We start from the raw sequence: 17,579 nt of genomic DNA on the forward strand, positions 1-17,579 counted from the left end.
ACACACACACACACACACACACACACACATGCATGGAGCTTACTGTGGGAGCGAGGATGAGTTAAATTTTCTGCCATATTTACCTCTGCCACAAAAGGTGGATGGAGGTTAAATTTTCTGCCATATTTACCTCTGCCACAAAAGGTGGATGGAGGTTATATTTTCACACCTGTCTGTTTGTCCGTCTGTTTGTAAACAGAATATCTCAAAACGTTGTGCACGGATTCGGCTGAAATTTGGTGGAAAAGTTCAGTGTGTGACAAGGATGAAATTATTACATTTTGGTGCAGATCCCGATCTAGATCTGTGAATTTTTAACTTTTCAAGTGATTCTTCACCATTGAGAGATGGGGCCAAAAACAATATATAGCATGATGTTTCAAAAAGTTGTGGACGGATTTGGACGAAACCCGGTTAATGAGTTCGTGTGGTGACAAGAACAAGCCAATTCGATTTTGGTTCAGGTCCGAATCCAGATCAGTGGGATACAAAACGTAAACTGTTCATCCTGGTAGAGGTATGCTCTCTACTGGGTGCTGTTCTAGTTGCATATGTAATGCAAACAATAATAATAATAATAATTCATGTAATAACATAATAATAATATATAATAATATATATAATAATATATAAATATATATATATATAATATATATATATTATATATATAATATAATATAATATTATTATATATTATTATTATATAATTATTATTATATATTTATAATATTATTATAATTATATTAATTATTATATATTATTATATTATTATATTATTATAATTATAATTATAATAATTTTTAATTATAATATTATTATATAATATAATATAATATAACAATATAATAATATAATATAATATAATATAATATATAATATATAATATATATAATAAATATATAAATATATATATATAATAATAATAATATATAATAATATAATATATAATATATAATAATAATAATAATATAATAAATAATAATAATAATAATAATAATGCAAACAATACTCCAAAATGGTTTTTTATTTATAATTCTTGGTTCTTGCAGAGATTTACTAAATTGTCAGTGAAACTATAATTACCACTTTTATGTTTCTGTAATCTTTGAAAGTTGAATCAGTGACACTAAATTATATATTTTTTGAAAGTTGAATCAATGATAATTAATAATTTATTTGTTTTTGAAACTTGAATCTGTGACAAGAATCGTTTCTTGTGCAGCTGTTGCTGGAGGGTGGAGCCCAGACAAACCTCCAAGACCATGATGGAGACACAGCTTTGCACGAAGCTATGCGGCCTGGTCGAGACCTGGCAAGCCCTACCATCGGTCTTTATGCCAATCAGGTACGTTTCTTTGAAGAACATATACAGGGTGTTTCAAAAACATTGATACAACTTTGACTTCCTTTCATTTCTTTGTTTTTTGACCAATACCGTTTTCCTTTTCAGGGTTTGGTGGTGTTATTGTGGTATTTGTTACCTGGGATTTCTAGCTCTGTAGTTCAACTATGCCATTTGCAGTGGAGCAGAAGACAAAAGTGGTGGCTCTGTAGTATGAGACTAAATCAACAACCACAAGAACATTTTCTGGGGGGCAAAACCACCTGAGGAGATTACTGAGAAGTACCTGAAAGGGCCTAAGGTCACATGCTTCTGTGCCTTCAATGCCAGATGGGGAGTGCTCGGGCCTTACTGGTTTGAGAATGACAACAGCAGGACGGTGACGATCAATGGTGAGCGCTACCGGGCCGTGCTCCAAAAGTTCCATAATTATCTCGCCCAAAAGGTCACCCCAAACCAGCTCAGCATGACCTGGTTTATGCAGGATTGTGCACCCTCGGATACAGCTGGTGACCCCATCACTTTCCTGCAGCAGCTCTTCAGAAACTGCCTCGTTGCCCTGATTAACGCTCATGACTGGGCACCCCATAGCCCAGACCTGAACCCTCTGGACTACTGGTTCTGGAAGGCTGCCGAGGGCTCTGTCTACGTCAGCCGCCCTGCCACACTGGATGATCTGAAGCAGGAGGTGTCAGTCTACCTCCAGGCAGTGCCACATGAGACATACAGGAAAGTTGGACAGAATTTTGGAGTCAGGATCAGTGCCTGTCTGAACCGCGGAGGGGTACACATCAACAACATCAATTACAAGGATTTTGCGTAAATGCCAATTTCAGACCTTGGCCTCTCACTAACTCCAGCAATGACTTACTGCATTAGCAATCAGTGATTGAAAATACCATGTCATAAGCTTTCAAGAAATGTTAGGCTTACGTTCCTGAGGTTTCCGCTTCTTTGTAAATAAAAGTTTAAAGTTCTATCACTCTTTTTGAAACACCCTGTACTTGGTTTAGCCTGCTTGAGATCGCCATCTAAGCAAATAGTTTGATGCTGGAGTCCCAGGTTCAAATTGCATGCTGTGTTGATCTGTCGATGGTCTTACACAAATGGCTTTGCAATTCATTTAAAAGTACATCGTCTCCTCACGTCTTTGTCCTACTTGTGTTATATGTATGAACTAGTAAAAAGCCCGTCAAAAATGAGGGGTTGGAACAGTTTATTCAATGGTGCAGCCTCGTGAGCGTGTCAAAGTCTGAATCCTCGGCCTAGTGTCAGGTGTGCTTATGTCTTATTTATTTATTAGACATCATACGGATGTAGATTTTGGCAGGAAGGGCATCCGGCCGTAAAACATTGCTTAAAAACGGACCACGGTGCCCGAAAAAGGCCAACCCCTGCTCTGCGGGGAAAATGGCCTCTAAAGGTGGTTGTATACGGATGTAGATTTTACTCTGCGCACGTTGCACATTACGTGCAGCGAATTTTATCTCCCTGCACGTTCTGTACACCGCCCTTGATGCTTGGTTTGCAAACCACCCTGTACATTTCCAATAGAAGAGAAATAATTACTCTTTTATGGAAAATGTTTTTCCAATTTGTTTTATCCTCAAAAATAGACCATAGTGAACACACGTTCACGTTAAAAGATTGGCCTTTAATACCTCATATTATGAAGGGGGACAGACATCTGTACAAACACACAAACTGACATTGTGTTTTATATGGTAGCTAAGCTCTGTCACCTACAACTTAAAATCCCCACTCCTCTCGACCCCCTAATGCCGCTGCCATTGGGAGCAGATGTTTTAGTTTAAATCAATACGCCATGCACTATATTTTTCTCCTCTCCTCTCCTTTTAGCTAATTGCTGTTCTCACAAATGCACACATAATCCTACTTTCTCTACATGATCTCGTTGGCACAGGTTTCGTTTGGCTCTTGCGAGGGAGGCCAGCTGGAGATTACTGAGATGCTCCTCCAGCATGGTGTAGACGCCTCCTTTCGTAACAAGCATGGGCAGACAGCTGCAGATCTCTGCTCAGACCCTGCACTCGTCCAGGTGCTTAGTACGAGCCTGCAGGAACTGAACAGGTAAGGATGCATGCCTCATTTCAGGTTGAACGTAGCTGCACACTTGATTTGAACAAATAAGTAAACCGTTGGCACTTTGGAGCAATTTTTGGCTAATACATTTGACAAGCAGCAGTAAGCTTCATATTGTCCATCTTGTACCAGAAAAGCAGTTGCTGTGCCTTATACCCTGCCCCAGTACGTTGCCCGTGTCTGGCCTGCCAGTGGCTGCAGACGGGCAGCTACAGGAGTGCTTGGTGTGTTCGAGTGGCCGGCCGGACACCATCTTTGTGCCTTGTGGTCATGCTGTCGCCTGCAAGGATTGTGCAACACGCATCCGCCATTGTTTGCTGTGCCGTAAGCTTGTTCAAGAACGAAACCAAGTATGCCCGTCATTTTGCCTCTTTTACAATGATTAATATGTACAAAGGGTGTTCAACAAGTTTTAGAAACGAGATACTCACAAAAGTTCAGGAAATGCCAACTTTTTTTTTACTTTTAATTTATTAAACTGTTAAAAAGGCCCTGGCAGGATAATCTGAGGGTATGCACGCCCATCTCTGAGCTGTCTAGCCTGGGTTTAACTCTCGCCCCACCTATAAACTGCCATTTGAGTGTTTTGCAGACAGGGGGTTCATCAATGTGTGTCATCCTGCGGTTGGAGGTTAAACTGGTGTCCCATCTGCCAGCATTAGTTGGTGGACGTTAAAGATCCCATGGTGTGTGTCCTTCGCAAAGAGCTGGTGAACTATCACCGGCCCCAGGAACAAATTACATATTCCTGCTATTCCGACATTCCTGATATTCCCAATTACATATTCCGACAGGGCGCAATGCACCAATCGGGCCTCCACATACCTGCAAGAACTGATGCTCATATATCATTCAACTAATATTTCATACTTTTCAAGTGAAATTTCAAACTTTGGCCCTTTTTGGACTATTGTGAGTATCTTTTTGAATGCAGCTCATATTTCAGCTGTTTAATCCACGTTCCCAATGTCAGGTAATTGTTTCCTCCGAGCCTATAAAGGGTGCAACCAGGTGCCATAGTAGTTGGGACATATCACCAATTCTCCTAATTGTGTCATTCAAATGCAATGATTTCAGCTGAAACTGTAGTCTTATCCTATTTGTTTCATTCACATGGTACCAAAGTCAGATTTCAAAAGCAAGAATTTAAATAGATCTGGAATTATCTTCATTTTATGTAATCTTTTTTATAATCTTCACTTATTTTATCTTTGTTTAAAAAAGGTAATTGCTTGATTGCTAGGACTTTTTTGGAGTTGACTTACAAGTAAAAAAACATTAGGCCTTAGGTAAGTCTCAAATTAAGGATAAGAAAATATGGTGAGCAGGTGATAGATGCTTGACAGAAGAAAGTCATAAACCGCAGGTATATTTGGGGGGCCAAACCCCCACCCTCACTCAGCACAACCAAATATTTCAGGTAAAAATTAATACATCATTACACCCTAATTCATCAATGATGCTTTACGATTGAAATGGGAAGTAATATATATTTTTTGAGGAATTATGACCATAAAGGTCCAATTATCCTTTACACCTGCGATGCTGGCCGTGAGTGTTTTTAATGTTTGCACAAGTGGACACCTCCGCGTGTTACGGACAGAATTCATCCTATTACAATTTTATTTTTTCAAGATGTTCGATCCATGTGTGTGTATAATAGAACATTCAGTGACTTCTAAAGCAATAACGTATCATGGAGTTGAGTTAGTGTAAAAAAGGGTTAGTGGGAGGGGATGCTTTACAAGGAGACGGGGTCAGTATAAGTAAGAGATTGAGATTGAGTGTTGAACTCGCTCTTCCTTTTGTTGTATTGGTTCACGAGTTATCAAACAGAGTGACCACTATATTCGTCATGGGTGTGTGTCTGTCTGTCTGTCTGTCTGTCTGTCCGCAGCATAACTACCTGATGATATCATCCGATCTTGATAAAACTTGGGTGGGAGGTTGTTATCATGATCTAGTTGTGTCCTGCCTAGAGTGGGCGTATTGCGCTCATTGTGGGTGGAGCCACGCCCGAAAAAGATGTCTTTTTAGGGGGTAATCGATTTCAAGCTACATCTTCTCCGAGGGAGTTGGTGGAATCTGACAGGGGTTTCGGTATTTGGTTAGGCCAATGTCATGTATCTAGCCCCACGGAGCTCGATTTTTCATTTTCGCCCCAAGGTCAAGGTCACAAGGTCACGAAATTTACAAAAGTCGATTTTTGATGGTTTTATTACATTGTTCGCTTCCTGATAGGGTGAAATGTCGTACATGATCTTATATTATCACCTACATCATGAAATACAAGTTTTCCAACAAATTTCAGAATCTTCGACCTTTGACCTTTGAAGGTCACAATGGTCAAAATTTCAAAGTTGTCGGAATCGAACCGAATTTTCGGTATTGTGTAGCTAACTAACCTCATAACTGATTATACATTATTTTCTATCTCATTTCAAGGTCAGTAACCTTCGTTTTGACATTTCCAGGCCAGCACCACACACAATTACGTACAGCTGGCTCTTAAAGGCCTGCGCACGCAGCGCATTGGGGCCCTTTCTAAATAGGCATGTACACCGCATGTCGGGGGCCGACACCTGTCATGTGGGCCCCCGAACCCCCAGTCCGGGCCTGTTTCAGTTATAGTCCGTCCTTTCTCATTGAATACCGCTCGCTCGTGAACCATCGTCGTCTCCTGACTTGTTATATAATATTATAACCTTACCTTATTATTGTCATAATTATTACTTGCAAAATCGAAGATTTTTCAAGTATATTGGTCGGTTCCGTTTGTGGTTCTGTCTGTCTGTCTGTCACCGGCCTACAGGTCACAATTCTAAACCGATCGTCACGAAACTTCACCAAGTTGTACAGGTCGTCCAAATTGAGAAGCCTATTGTTTTTGGGGTCAAAAGGTCAAAAGGTCAACATAGGCCAAAGGTCACCAACTTTGGCAAATTTCTAAAATCCTCAATTTTCATCTGATTGACTTGAAATTTGAAGAGGACTTGCATATCTGGTCACTGAATTCAACCACCAATTATATTTGCGGTCAACATAGGCCAAAAGGTCAACATAGGCCAAATTTCTAAAATCCTCAATTTTCATCCGATTGACTTGAAATTTGAAGAGGACTTGCATACCTGGTCACTGAATTCAACCACCAAGTATATCTGAGGTCAACATAGGCCAAAAGGTCAACATAGGCCAAATTTCTAAAATCCTCTTTTCATCCGATTGACTTGAAATTTGAAGAGGACATGCATATCTGGTCACTGAATTCAACCACAAATTCTATTTTAGGTGAACATAAGCCAAAAGGTCAACATAGGCCGAATTTCTGAAATCACCAATTTTCATCCGATTGACTTGAAATTCTAAGAGGATTTACATATATGGTCACTGAATTCAACCACCAACTATTTTTGAGGTCAACTTCGGCCAAGTTTTTTTAATCCTCAATTTTCATCCGATTGACTTGAAAAATGAACAGCATTTGCACATTGAGTCACTAAATAGGGAAACTATTTTTGAGGTCAAAAAGTCAAAGGCCAACTCAAGGTCAACCGTACAAAATCATCATTTTTCATCTGAAAAATCGTCACTTTTCTTCCTGTTGACCCGAGCTTTGATCAAGATTGTCAATTTTAATCTTGATGAAATGGACAATTTGCTGTATCAATGCAATTTTTTTTTCTTGGGGGTGGGGGGTGGATTTTGCAAGTATCGTGCTCCGCATGACGTCTTCTTGTTATTATTATTACTTTTCCTTTTGTTTCTCAGTGTACAACCAATGTTTCACGTTTGCAGCAGTGTGACCTATTTCCCCCTTCCTTCCTTGTTCTGTAGTTGTATGAATGCGTTATTTGTGCTGAGGGTCTTGCTACTGTAGTCTTCGAGCCTTGTGGACATGCCTGCGTGTGTATAAGTGAGTATACCTTATACTTTAAATTTCCAAACAAACTCTCCCTCTCTCCTCCCTCTCCAACTCCCTACACCTCATATATTGGTACATGTAATAGCAGCTGCATTTACATGTTTGATTTCAAAAAACATTCAAAGGAGTCCATGTCCATGCTTGTATCTAAAAAGGTTCATATAAAGCAAGAGGAAGCCATTGCATCGGACAGTATCTTATTAAGCTGCCATTTTGCAGATATGGATCTGGGTTTCAAAAAGATGAGGGAGGGGTGCATGGGTTGTAAAAACTGTAAACAAAAGCTGTATATGACTGGCACTCTCAAATTAATACTACAAATACTACTACTACTACCACTTCTAAACAACTATAATGCAATAAATAAATCCACTTTCATTGCTGGGCGGGCCGTGGGAGAGGTTTTGGCCCAAGCCTTTCACGAACCAAATATGCAGGCCTGCCCTTTTGACTGGAGCTGATTTTGGGCAGGAATTTGTAATTTGATCAGGGTATACAAAGTCAAGGCTCATGGAAGAGCTAGAACACAGAACGGGTCAGGACACAACAGAACAAAAGGAACAGTCAAAATAGAAGGGACGAAATATCGGGAGACTTAGATAAATACGGTATGTCGGGAGAACAAAGTGGCAGGGGAGGATGCACGGGTTGGACAAGATAGATACGGTATGTCGGGAGAACAAAGTGGCAGGGGAGGATGCACGGGTTGGACAAGATAAATACGGTATGTCGGGAGAACAAAGTGGCAGGGGAGGATGCACGGGTTGGACAAGATAGATACGGTAGCAAACTCTCAGGAAGGAAAAACTGTAAATTTAGAAGGAGGTGGTCTTGGAGGTTGGCTTGGAGGGTTGGAGGGGGGAGCGGTAATGAGGGCAGGAAAGATCATGGTTTTGGATGGGGGATGATCTGAGATGGTGGCAAACAGCTGTCTTGAACACCTAGAGGGAAGAATGAGATTGAAGAGAATGTGAAAGTTAATTCCACAAGTGGGAAAAACAGGATCAATGAGTGGAGGTGAGCAGTGATTCAGGATTTTTGGCAGTTTCACCAGAATGGAGTTGTTGGTGAACTGCGTGCTCCCTGCAGCAATGTTTGGGGGTGGGGGTCGGGGGGGGGGGGTGGGAAGCACAGAAAGAGCAGAGGGTGCAAGACCAGAAACCAAGTGGTAGAAGATAGACAGACCACTGACCGGTATGCAAGAAAGACTTAACAAGGCACCACCTGATTTTAGAGGAAGGAGACAAGTTTGAAAGTTCATTCCTGAGGCTGGACAGATATTGTTTTCTGGATCTTCTGAGAGAGGACACACAATTTTATAGCTTTGTGGAATTCGCTGAGATTACCTTCAGTTTGGTTTGCTTTCCAGGAAGAGAAGGCAAGTTGTTTCGAAGCAACTACCCCACCACAGGATTCAGTGTACCATGAGAGAGAAGAAGGGTAGGATAACTGAAGGTGAAATGGAATGTATCTGTGCATAAGAGAGAGCAGGTTTCTGTGGAAGAATTCCCAGGCTGAGTTTATATCAGGGACGGTAGATATAGGAGACCAGTTCTGAAGAAAGATGGCTGCTTGCAGTCCCTGTCAATGTGACTAAGTCAACTGCCAGACTCACTGGTGCTGACCTGTCCTACTGTAGAAGAGTCATAGTTGCTCTCCCATCTTCTTCTTGTTACAATAAGCTGATTTTGCTACAAGTGCTTCAAAACTTTGGTGCACTCATTGCAATCTTCACTCACACCTGATCAGTGACTCCTATGACCCAGTCATCAATTTCCTCATTAACCCACTCGCAACCCATGATGGAATAATCATACTGCTTCATTTCTACTGCAATTGCTACAAATATTTCCAGCTGCCTTAACATTCTTCCATGTTTCACAAAATTGTTTGCTGTGTGTGTGATGCAGAGTGTGCATTGCGAGCACGCCGCTGTTTGGAGTGCAGGCAGGCTGTTGAAAGCACCAATAGCCTGGTAACACAGCACCCTGGTGGGACTCCAGATACAGTTGTCTACCCATCAGGTAAATGTGTTGACATGATTACATGTGTAAACATAATAACTACACATATACGCTGCAACAACTCGCACTCAACGACTTCCTCGGCCTGTAATGACCGAGTGCTGTAACACTTCCCTAGGCCAACTGTCTGCTCCAACGAGCCCAGCAATAAGGACTCCCACTAACCAACCAAGAGAAGGTATGGGAGATCTGGAGAGGCAGCTGCAGCAGATAAAGGACCAGGTGAGATGATGTGGTGTACATCACTGGTCTTTGCACCTCTTACTTTGTTTAAATGCATTGATGCCCTGTCATCCTCCAGTCACAGATGCTTGTCTCGTTGAGACACCTTTTCTTGATGGTGTAAGAGCGGAAATACTCCCGGTGGATGACTGTCCCGTGGACCGCGCGCTCCGTGCAGACAATGTGCCCAGTGTGCCTGGATCGCACGAAGAACATGGTGTTCATGTGTGGACACAGCACATGTCAACGCTGCTCTGACAGAGTGACCGAGTGCCCCATCTGCCGGAAGCGCATCCGAGGGCGTGTGTTGCTCTACTGACCGTCCAAACTGGTTTGAGTACCCGGGGAAGTAGCCAAGGCTTCTTGGAGACCATGGACTATCACAACTGGGTTTGATCTATTTTAATTATTGGCAATATTGTTGTAATAAACATTTTCTGTTTTTATTTATTTTTAGTGGTGCTAAACGAGGGTTTATTGGGGCAAATCAGAGATTACAAAGCTATCGATTGTCATAAGTCAAACTCGTACAACTGAGTGAGACAACTACGTAGGCGGTTGAAGAGCGATGCACGTAGGTGGATGGGCAGACAAATTTTAAGGGATACCCTTTTTGTCACATTCAAAATGCGGTTTGTTAATTGCGCTTTCAATGCAAATTCAGTTCAGTTGAGATGGGGAAGATAATCTTACAGTGAGATATTGTATTACTAGTTTGCAAATTATCCTTGTTATTTTATATCTGTAAACAATAAAAACCTGAGTGTAGTTATGACGCATCATCTTCAATAAGCATAGTGCAGTTGGGAAACATTCTGCAAAATAAATTGTTTAAAAAAGGACAAAAACATGATTTTGTCTGAGAACAGAGGCTCAGGGGGCATCTGTTTGTTATCTACTTATATCTGGTGGAATTTGCTCTTCCTCCTCCCCTCATCCCCACTTATGTCACAGACATGCTCCATTCTCTTATTACTCTCGCTCCCCCTCACCTCTCTTCTCCCTCTCCTTACTCCAACTACAATCCATCACTTGCATGCCCCATTTTGTTCCCCTCTCGTCTCTTCTTTAACTTTAATTTAATTTTTGCAATTTTTTATTTTTTTATACCTCGCCCGAGTAGAGGGTATTGAATTTGATTCCGTTTTTTGTCTGTCTGTCTGTTTGTTACTTGGCAAAAAAAAAATATATATTTTTGCAAGTATGTTGATCACTCCGGTTTGTGTGTTTGTTTGTCTGTCCGCTCACTTATACTTGCCTATAGGTCACAATTTTAAACCAATCTTCACGAAACTTCACCAAATGATAGAGTTCGTGGTCCGACAAAATCCTATATATTTTTGAGGTCAAAAGGTCAACATAGACCAAAGGTCAACCACTTTTTTCCAAATTTCTAAAATCCTCAATTTTCATCCGATTGACTTGAAATTTGAATAGGATTTACATATCGGCTAACGGAATTCAACCACCAACTATTTTTGAGATCAGCATAGGCCAAAAGGTCAACATAGTGCCGAAGGTCAACCACTTTTTTTTCGAATTTCTAAAATCTCAATTTTCATCCGATTGACTTGAAATTTAAATTATATTTTCATGTCAGCAAACTGAATTCAACCAGCAAGTATTTTTTTTTTAGATCAGCGTAGGCCAAAAGGTCAACATAGGCCAAAGGTCAACCACTTTTTCGAATTTCTATAATCTTAAATTTTCATCCGATTGACTTTAAATTTGAATAGGATTTTCATAGCTACCAACTGAATTTAACCACAAATTATTTTTGATGTCACAAGGATGCTCTACTAAGTGCCATTCTACTTTGTTCTGTTTTGCCAAGTGTCGCTCTATGAGTGATTTTTCATCTCTGTCTGTCCGCACAGAATAAGTATGATTTTCTCTGCAAGAGTTGGTCCGATTGACAGGAAATTTTCACCATAAGTGCACCTCCCCCGTATAATTTTAATGATAATTATGACGTCATATGTCACGTGGTATGGGCGCCATCTTGGAAAAACCGAAAAACATTGCACCTCTCTCTCCAAAAGCGCTGCATAGAAAAAATTGAGACATGGCTCATTGTAAAGAACTCTCCATGGGGAATAGCATATGTTAATGATGATGTCATAGGTGCCTCCATTATGACATCATAATTCGACAAATACAAAACGTCATCCGATCAAGATGAAGTTTCTTGAGCGTCATCTTGGGATAAATTGGTGGAGAAAAAAATAATGACTGTCTGTCAGGTAGTTCGGCCGCCATATTTGGTTTAACACCCTTAAAAACTACTAAAAACACATTCTGGCGAGGGTCTGCAATCTCCGATTGCTCTTTCTTGTTTATTTTTGCAATTTAATTTTTTAGAATCCTCAGCTCATAAAAGACCCCTTGAAGGACTTGAGCTTTGCCTACTAAGTGGCCTTTGAAAGGGACTGGATTTGTTGTTTCATTTACCTTTCGTCAAGATATTTTATTCACCCTACGGTCGCAGATGAAGGTCTCTCTATGGTTAAAAGTTTGAGTGAATGATTGCAGACAAAATCTCTACTGCAGGCCTTTTCATAATTCTATGAGAACAGCACTTTGTGTGCACAAATATAAGAAATTTCATCATATATCACATCACATCCTCGTACTTAGTTAAACTTGTCTTGTACTACTAGCTGATTTGTATGGGGTTAAGGAGTATCTTTGGTCAGGTTGGGACATGTTAGTTCATAAATGATTAAGCTAACCTTGACCTGTATCTCTAAACATACTTTTCATGTGTAAGTTTATTTGAAGTTTCAGAAAATAATTCCCAGGAAGTATTACATTTCTTTCCTCATATACTTTTGGCCACATTTAAGGTTTTGTTACGAATTGTGATTCTGAAAACTGCAAACATTCTTTCTCTATCTTTTTCTCTTCTTTATCATTACCATTGTCATCGTAAGTTACCATGGAGTAATTCCTGGTGTAATGTAGCGGGATAATATTCATTTAAGCAAAGATTTAAATTCTAGGTGTACTACCTCATATGCTGAGCTTATCATATTCAGACCCAGTAACTCGGTGAAATAACTCAAGTACATAAGGTAGACGAGTGTCGACCATGACAGGTTAGACAAAAAAAGAGCAATGCGAATGAGGTTTAATTACTTTTTTAAGGAAGGTTATTTATCTTTTTGCAAATAAAAGCTTTATCTTCAGTGTATTTTTTTTTTTTTTTTTTTTAATCTTCAGTGTATGAAATCTCATTGTTTCACTTTTATGTCAAGGAATCACAAAGCACATTGAGATGTTTCTGTTAAATCTGATGAACAACATGTGTTGCAATGTTTCAAAAGTATTTATAAACGGGGAAATTGCAAAGGAATAATGGAACTCAACATTTTGTCTCGACATTTGTGTTGTTTCAAATTCCTTGTGTCTGATGAGCTTGGATCTTCATCCACAGGGCTGTTCATCGGTGTTTCTTATACAATGAACTTCTCAAATTACAAAAACACTTTTTTTCCTGTGCTTACTTTTTAAATCTTTTTTATCATGTCTATGAAATATCAGGCTGAAAATGTTAAGTTGACAAAATGTAAAAAATAAAAACTTAGTGAGGATGAGGACGGGCAGATTGGAGCAAACCATCAAGCATATTATAACTGTAACGCTGCCAACACATGAAACTACAACTATCGGGGACGCCTCTTTGCGGTGGTTGGACCCCCCCCCCCCCCCCCAACGCAAGTCGGGGGCCAAATCTTCCCCATTTATCCCTGCTGCGCGGATTTGTCAGCGCAGCCCGATCACGGTCAGAGTGCCAATCAGCCCCCATGGACCGGCCCTTTCCCTTTGACTCTGTCTCTCCTCTAACTCTCACTCTCACTCTAACTCTTATTCCAACTCTCACTCTAACTCTCACTCTAACTCTCACTCTAACTCTCACTCTAACTCTCACTCTAACTCTCACTCTAACTCTCACTCTAACTCTCACTCCAACTCTCATTCCAACTCTCACTCCAACTCTCACTCTAACTCTAACTCTCACTCTAACTCTCACTCTAACTCTCACTCTAACTCTCACTCTAACTCTCACTCTAACTCTAACTCTAACTCTAACTCTCACTCTAACTCTAACTCTCACTCTAACTCTAACTCTGTCATGGCCCTGACTTCGTGAAGGTGGGGGTACACCATCCTGGATGTGGGGTTCTCTGGGTCGCTCCAGCGAGATCGATCGACTGTCTCCGTGCCGCGAGCTGGTTCGAGAGAACTTTCCGGGCCTATGCAACAACAACAACAACAACAACAACAACAACAACATGAAACTGTGACTCCCCAGTCCTCGCACTTTGGATTCATTCCTACGACTCTCCCTTCTCTAACTTCCAATATGATAATTTCTCCAGTCAACAATCCTGTTTTAAAAGTACATTTTCCCATAGGTTTAAGTCAACAGGCACATTCTACTAATGCCTTTGTGTCTGCACAGAATGAGAAATTCCCTGAAAGTGGGCTAACAATGAATTAATACATGAATATTGGGATATACAATATACATACCCCCTCCAACCTCATCTTGTATTGTGGAGAAACTTGTATATAGTGGAGAAAATGATCGACCCACAGACTCAGCTTCATCTCGGGCATTCCATTGATCTTGAAGGCCTTGGTTTTCACGGCGTCAAGTTGAGCAAGATGTGAGGTGGGGTGACCAGAGGGGAGAGCAGTACTTTATCAAGCTGCGGACGAAGGCCTTGTAGGTAGATAGGAGTTCAGGTGTATCAAGGAATGACTTTGTAGGATGGATGTTGTCCAGACAGCGACAGGCTTTGGAGTCAAACTTTGAAATGTGGTTATTGGTGAGATATCATGTGATATCAGGTGAGATATCAGGTGGATATCAGGTGAGATATCACCAAGAGATATCATGGCTGATGGTGAGATCCAGCAGTTTGAACGACTGAACTTCCTCAAGAGGATTGTTTAACAAGTACAAAACGTTTTAATTAAAACAAAAGCCGCGTCGATGTTACACAATGCCTAGATGCAGCTGTGCCTATAACGTCGATGTTATAGGCACAGGACATTCCTATTGATTCGATTACTTGATGTTATTTTTGTGCAAAGTGAAAATATATCTCGGCAATTTCCCGTGTGTGGCGACGAATTTTTAATATATCTCGGCATTTTCCCGTCTGTTATTTCAGGCGGTGTATGACTGACCATGCCACGATTAAAAAATATATATATCTCGGCAATTTCCCGTGTGTGGCGACACGTGAACGAAGCTATGCTCCTCTCTCCACATTATTGTGACGACGTATAAATTAAATATATCATCGTGACGATTGTCATCAAATGGACGAATTTTTAATATATCTCGGCATTTTCCCGTCTGTTATTTCAGGCGGTGTATGACTAACCATGCCGCGATTTAAAAAAGATATATCTCGGCAATTTCCCGTGTGTGGCGACACGTGAACGAAGCTATGCTCCTCTCTCCACATTATTGTGACGACGTATAAATTAAATATTTCATCGTGACGATTGTCATCAAATGGACGAATTTTTAATATATCTCGGCATTTTCCCGTCTGTTATTTCTGTATGACTGACCATGCCGCGATTTAAAAAAAAAAAATCTCAATGGACTTGAAGTTACAGGCCTTTGAGAATTCATTTCGTTCTATAAAGGGCAACTTTCATCGGATTTTCTTCCCGTTTTTTTTCAACCGAGTCTAAAACTATGTTAGCGACTGTGAAAAATGAAATGATATATCGAATTTGATTTGAAATAAAACTGTGTGAGAGAGGAAGACATCACGGGCCTACAAAACAGGCCTCAAAGCTATGCGAGTTAATAAAATGGTGGATATTTGTTTATATGAAGGCTCTCCCAGAATGGGTGGAGCTATGGTTCCCAGAATGGGTGGAGCTTTGAGGTTTTGTCTTCTCTGCAAGAACAAGAAGAAGAACAAGAAGAACAACAACAACAGCAGAGGGCACTCTATGAGCAGCGTCTGCGACGCGGCTAAAAAGTAGATGTGAGGGTTTGCCAGACCGTCTTTTTGGAGAGAGATTGCGGAGAGAGATAGCGAGAGTGTGCGATTTGTCAGGATTGAAAGACATATTCCAAGCGGATACGGGAAGAAATGGTTACATATGAATAAAGAAGAAATATTCATGAATGCTTAAGTTTTATTGAACAAATAATTTTGTCACTATAATCACTACTTAAAGATTTCTAAAAAAATTACCTGTGTTGTGTGTCATCTAAAGCTAAGAATGTTTTGGTATTTGGTCAATATAAAATCTACTATATGAGAGATGTCTGTCTGTCTGTCTGTCTGTCTGTCTGTATGTCGCCATTTTTCTCAAAGATGGCTGAACGGATCTTCGTCAAACTTTCAGAGTTGTTTCAGAGTTTACAAGAGAGAGAGAAATTTATAAAGATGTTTTCAGGGTTTTCGAGAGTTTTCAGAGAGAAAGTTTCAGAGATCAGTGAGTGCTTGGGAGTGTTTTAGGCAAAAAAGAACAAAAAAAATTTGAAAAAAAAAAGATCGGTTTTTTGGAGTAAAAAAGAAAAATTGCTCGATAGTGCTTAAGCTTTTAAAATTAATGACAGTTATATACAAGTACACATTCGCATAAATAAATACAAAACAATCACCAGACATTTGAACACAAATTAATCAAACAATTCTGGAAGTGCACGAAGTTGGCAGTACGGCTTCTTCTTCCTGTTCGGCATCACTCTTAACGCAGAAACGGGATGAACGCCACATTCACCAGCATATATTCAACGAAAAGGTGATGAACCCCCTTCCTCTCCTGCCTCCCCCCCCCCACACTCCTTCCACTTCCCCCCCCCCCTCCTTCCCTTCCCCCTCCCCCATTCCCTCCTCCTTCCCTTCCCCCTCCCCCATTCCCCCCTCCTTCCCTTCCCCCTCCCCCATTCCCCCCTCCTTCCCTTCCCCCTCCCCCATTCCCCCCTCCCGCCTATCCTCCCTCTCCCCCCTTCCCCCCCTATCCCCCCTCCCCTCATATTCCCCCCTCCCCTCCTATTCCCCCCTTCCCCCCCCATTCCCCGCCCAACCCCCTCCCCCCAAGTCCCCCACCTCCGCCCGGCAATGCCGGGTACTTCTGCTCGTATCCAATAAATTACACATGCACATCTGCATTTGGATGACGTGACGTGAGCCGATAGGCATCACAGGCCTTGTGAAGATTGGCCTCAGCGAGCAAGGCAGCGGTTTGTTGTCTATACATCGCCCAAACAACTATGTGGCATTCTCTCAAGCAGCGATTTTAGCACGGGGGGATACTAGCAGGTTGAAGGTGTGCAGTGGGGAAGAGAATGATGTCTTAGGGTTGGAAGGGGGGAGGGGAGGAGGAGAGAGGGGAAAGGGTGGGGTTGTAGACCAGAGGGAGGGAGGCAGACGTTGATGACTTTGGGTTTATGGGGGGCAGGGTGGGTTGGGAGGGTTGATGACAGGGTTTATGGGGGGCAGGGTGGCTTGGGAGGGTTGATGACAGGGTTTATGGGGGGCAGGGTGGGTTGGGAGGGTTGATGACAGGGTTTATGGGGAGCAGGGTGCGTTGGGAGGGTTGTTGACTTGGGGTTTATGGGGGACAGGGTGGGTTGGGAGGGTTGTTGACTTGGGGTTTATGGGGGACAGGGTGGGTTGGGAGGGTTGTTGACTTGGGGATTATGGGGGGCAGGGTGGGTTGGGAGGGTTGATGACTTGGGGTTTATGGGGGGCAGGGTGGGTTGGGAGGGTTGAGGACTTGAAGTTATATTTTACATTGCGCTGATGTTCCGTAGGTCCCTGCTCGTAAAAAATGAAATGCCTTAAATTGTAATTGATCCGCCGTGCATAAAGGTGAGGCTGCTTTGGGCCTTACCCTTCGTCGGAGCAAAAGTAGACCAACTCCTGGCTAAATGCAAAAACGTTTAAACACTGTACCAACAAGGGAGTGATTCTGATAG

General features: G+C 41.4%; 1 protein-coding gene across 2 annotated transcripts; it reads left to right on the top strand.

Moving 5' to 3' along the window:
• The first annotated feature begins 1,233 nt into the window (after nucleotides 1-1,233).
• LOC137422718 (E3 ubiquitin-protein ligase MIB1-like) lies at nucleotides 1,234-13,043 on the top strand. Of its 2 annotated transcripts, none has more exons than XM_078772778.1 (7): nucleotides 1,234-1,345; nucleotides 3,267-3,433; nucleotides 3,612-3,795; nucleotides 7,280-7,358; nucleotides 9,278-9,391; nucleotides 9,510-9,613; nucleotides 9,792-13,043. In XM_078772778.1, exons 1-7 carry the CDS (start codon nucleotides 1,292-1,294, stop codon nucleotides 9,930-9,932), a joined length of 843 nt encoding a protein of 280 aa, XP_078628904.1. In that variant the 5' UTR covers nucleotides 1,234-1,291; the 3' UTR covers nucleotides 9,933-13,043. The 2 variants fall into 2 exon arrangements, with proteins under 2 accessions (XP_078628904.1, XP_078628905.1); XM_078772779.1 differs by having other exon boundaries at nucleotides 9,693-9,906.
• Nucleotides 13,044-17,579: the final 4,536 nt, after the last annotated feature.

The sequence above is a fragment of the Myxine glutinosa genome, chromosome 2 (genome assembly GCF_964187855.1).
Source record: "Myxine glutinosa chromosome 2, kmMyxGlut1.1, whole genome shotgun sequence".
In the NCBI taxonomy this organism is placed as follows: domain Eukaryota; kingdom Metazoa; phylum Chordata; class Myxini; order Myxiniformes; family Myxinidae; genus Myxine; species Myxine glutinosa.

Bases quoted from the DNA above. Each gene is read 5' to 3' on its own strand.
- LOC137422718 (XM_078772778.1), top strand. From the start codon at position 1,292: ATGCGGCCTGGTCGAGACCTGGCAAGCCCTACCATCGGTCTTTATGCC. The intron at 3,434-3,611 runs GTAAGGATGCAT...ACCCTGCCCCAG, and splicing joins AGCCTGCAGGAACTGAACAG to TACGTTGCCCGTGTCTGGCC. The intron at 9,614-9,791 runs GTGAGATGATGT...CGCTCCGTGCAG, and splicing joins TGCAGCAGATAAAGGACCAG to ACAATGTGCCCAGTGTGCCT.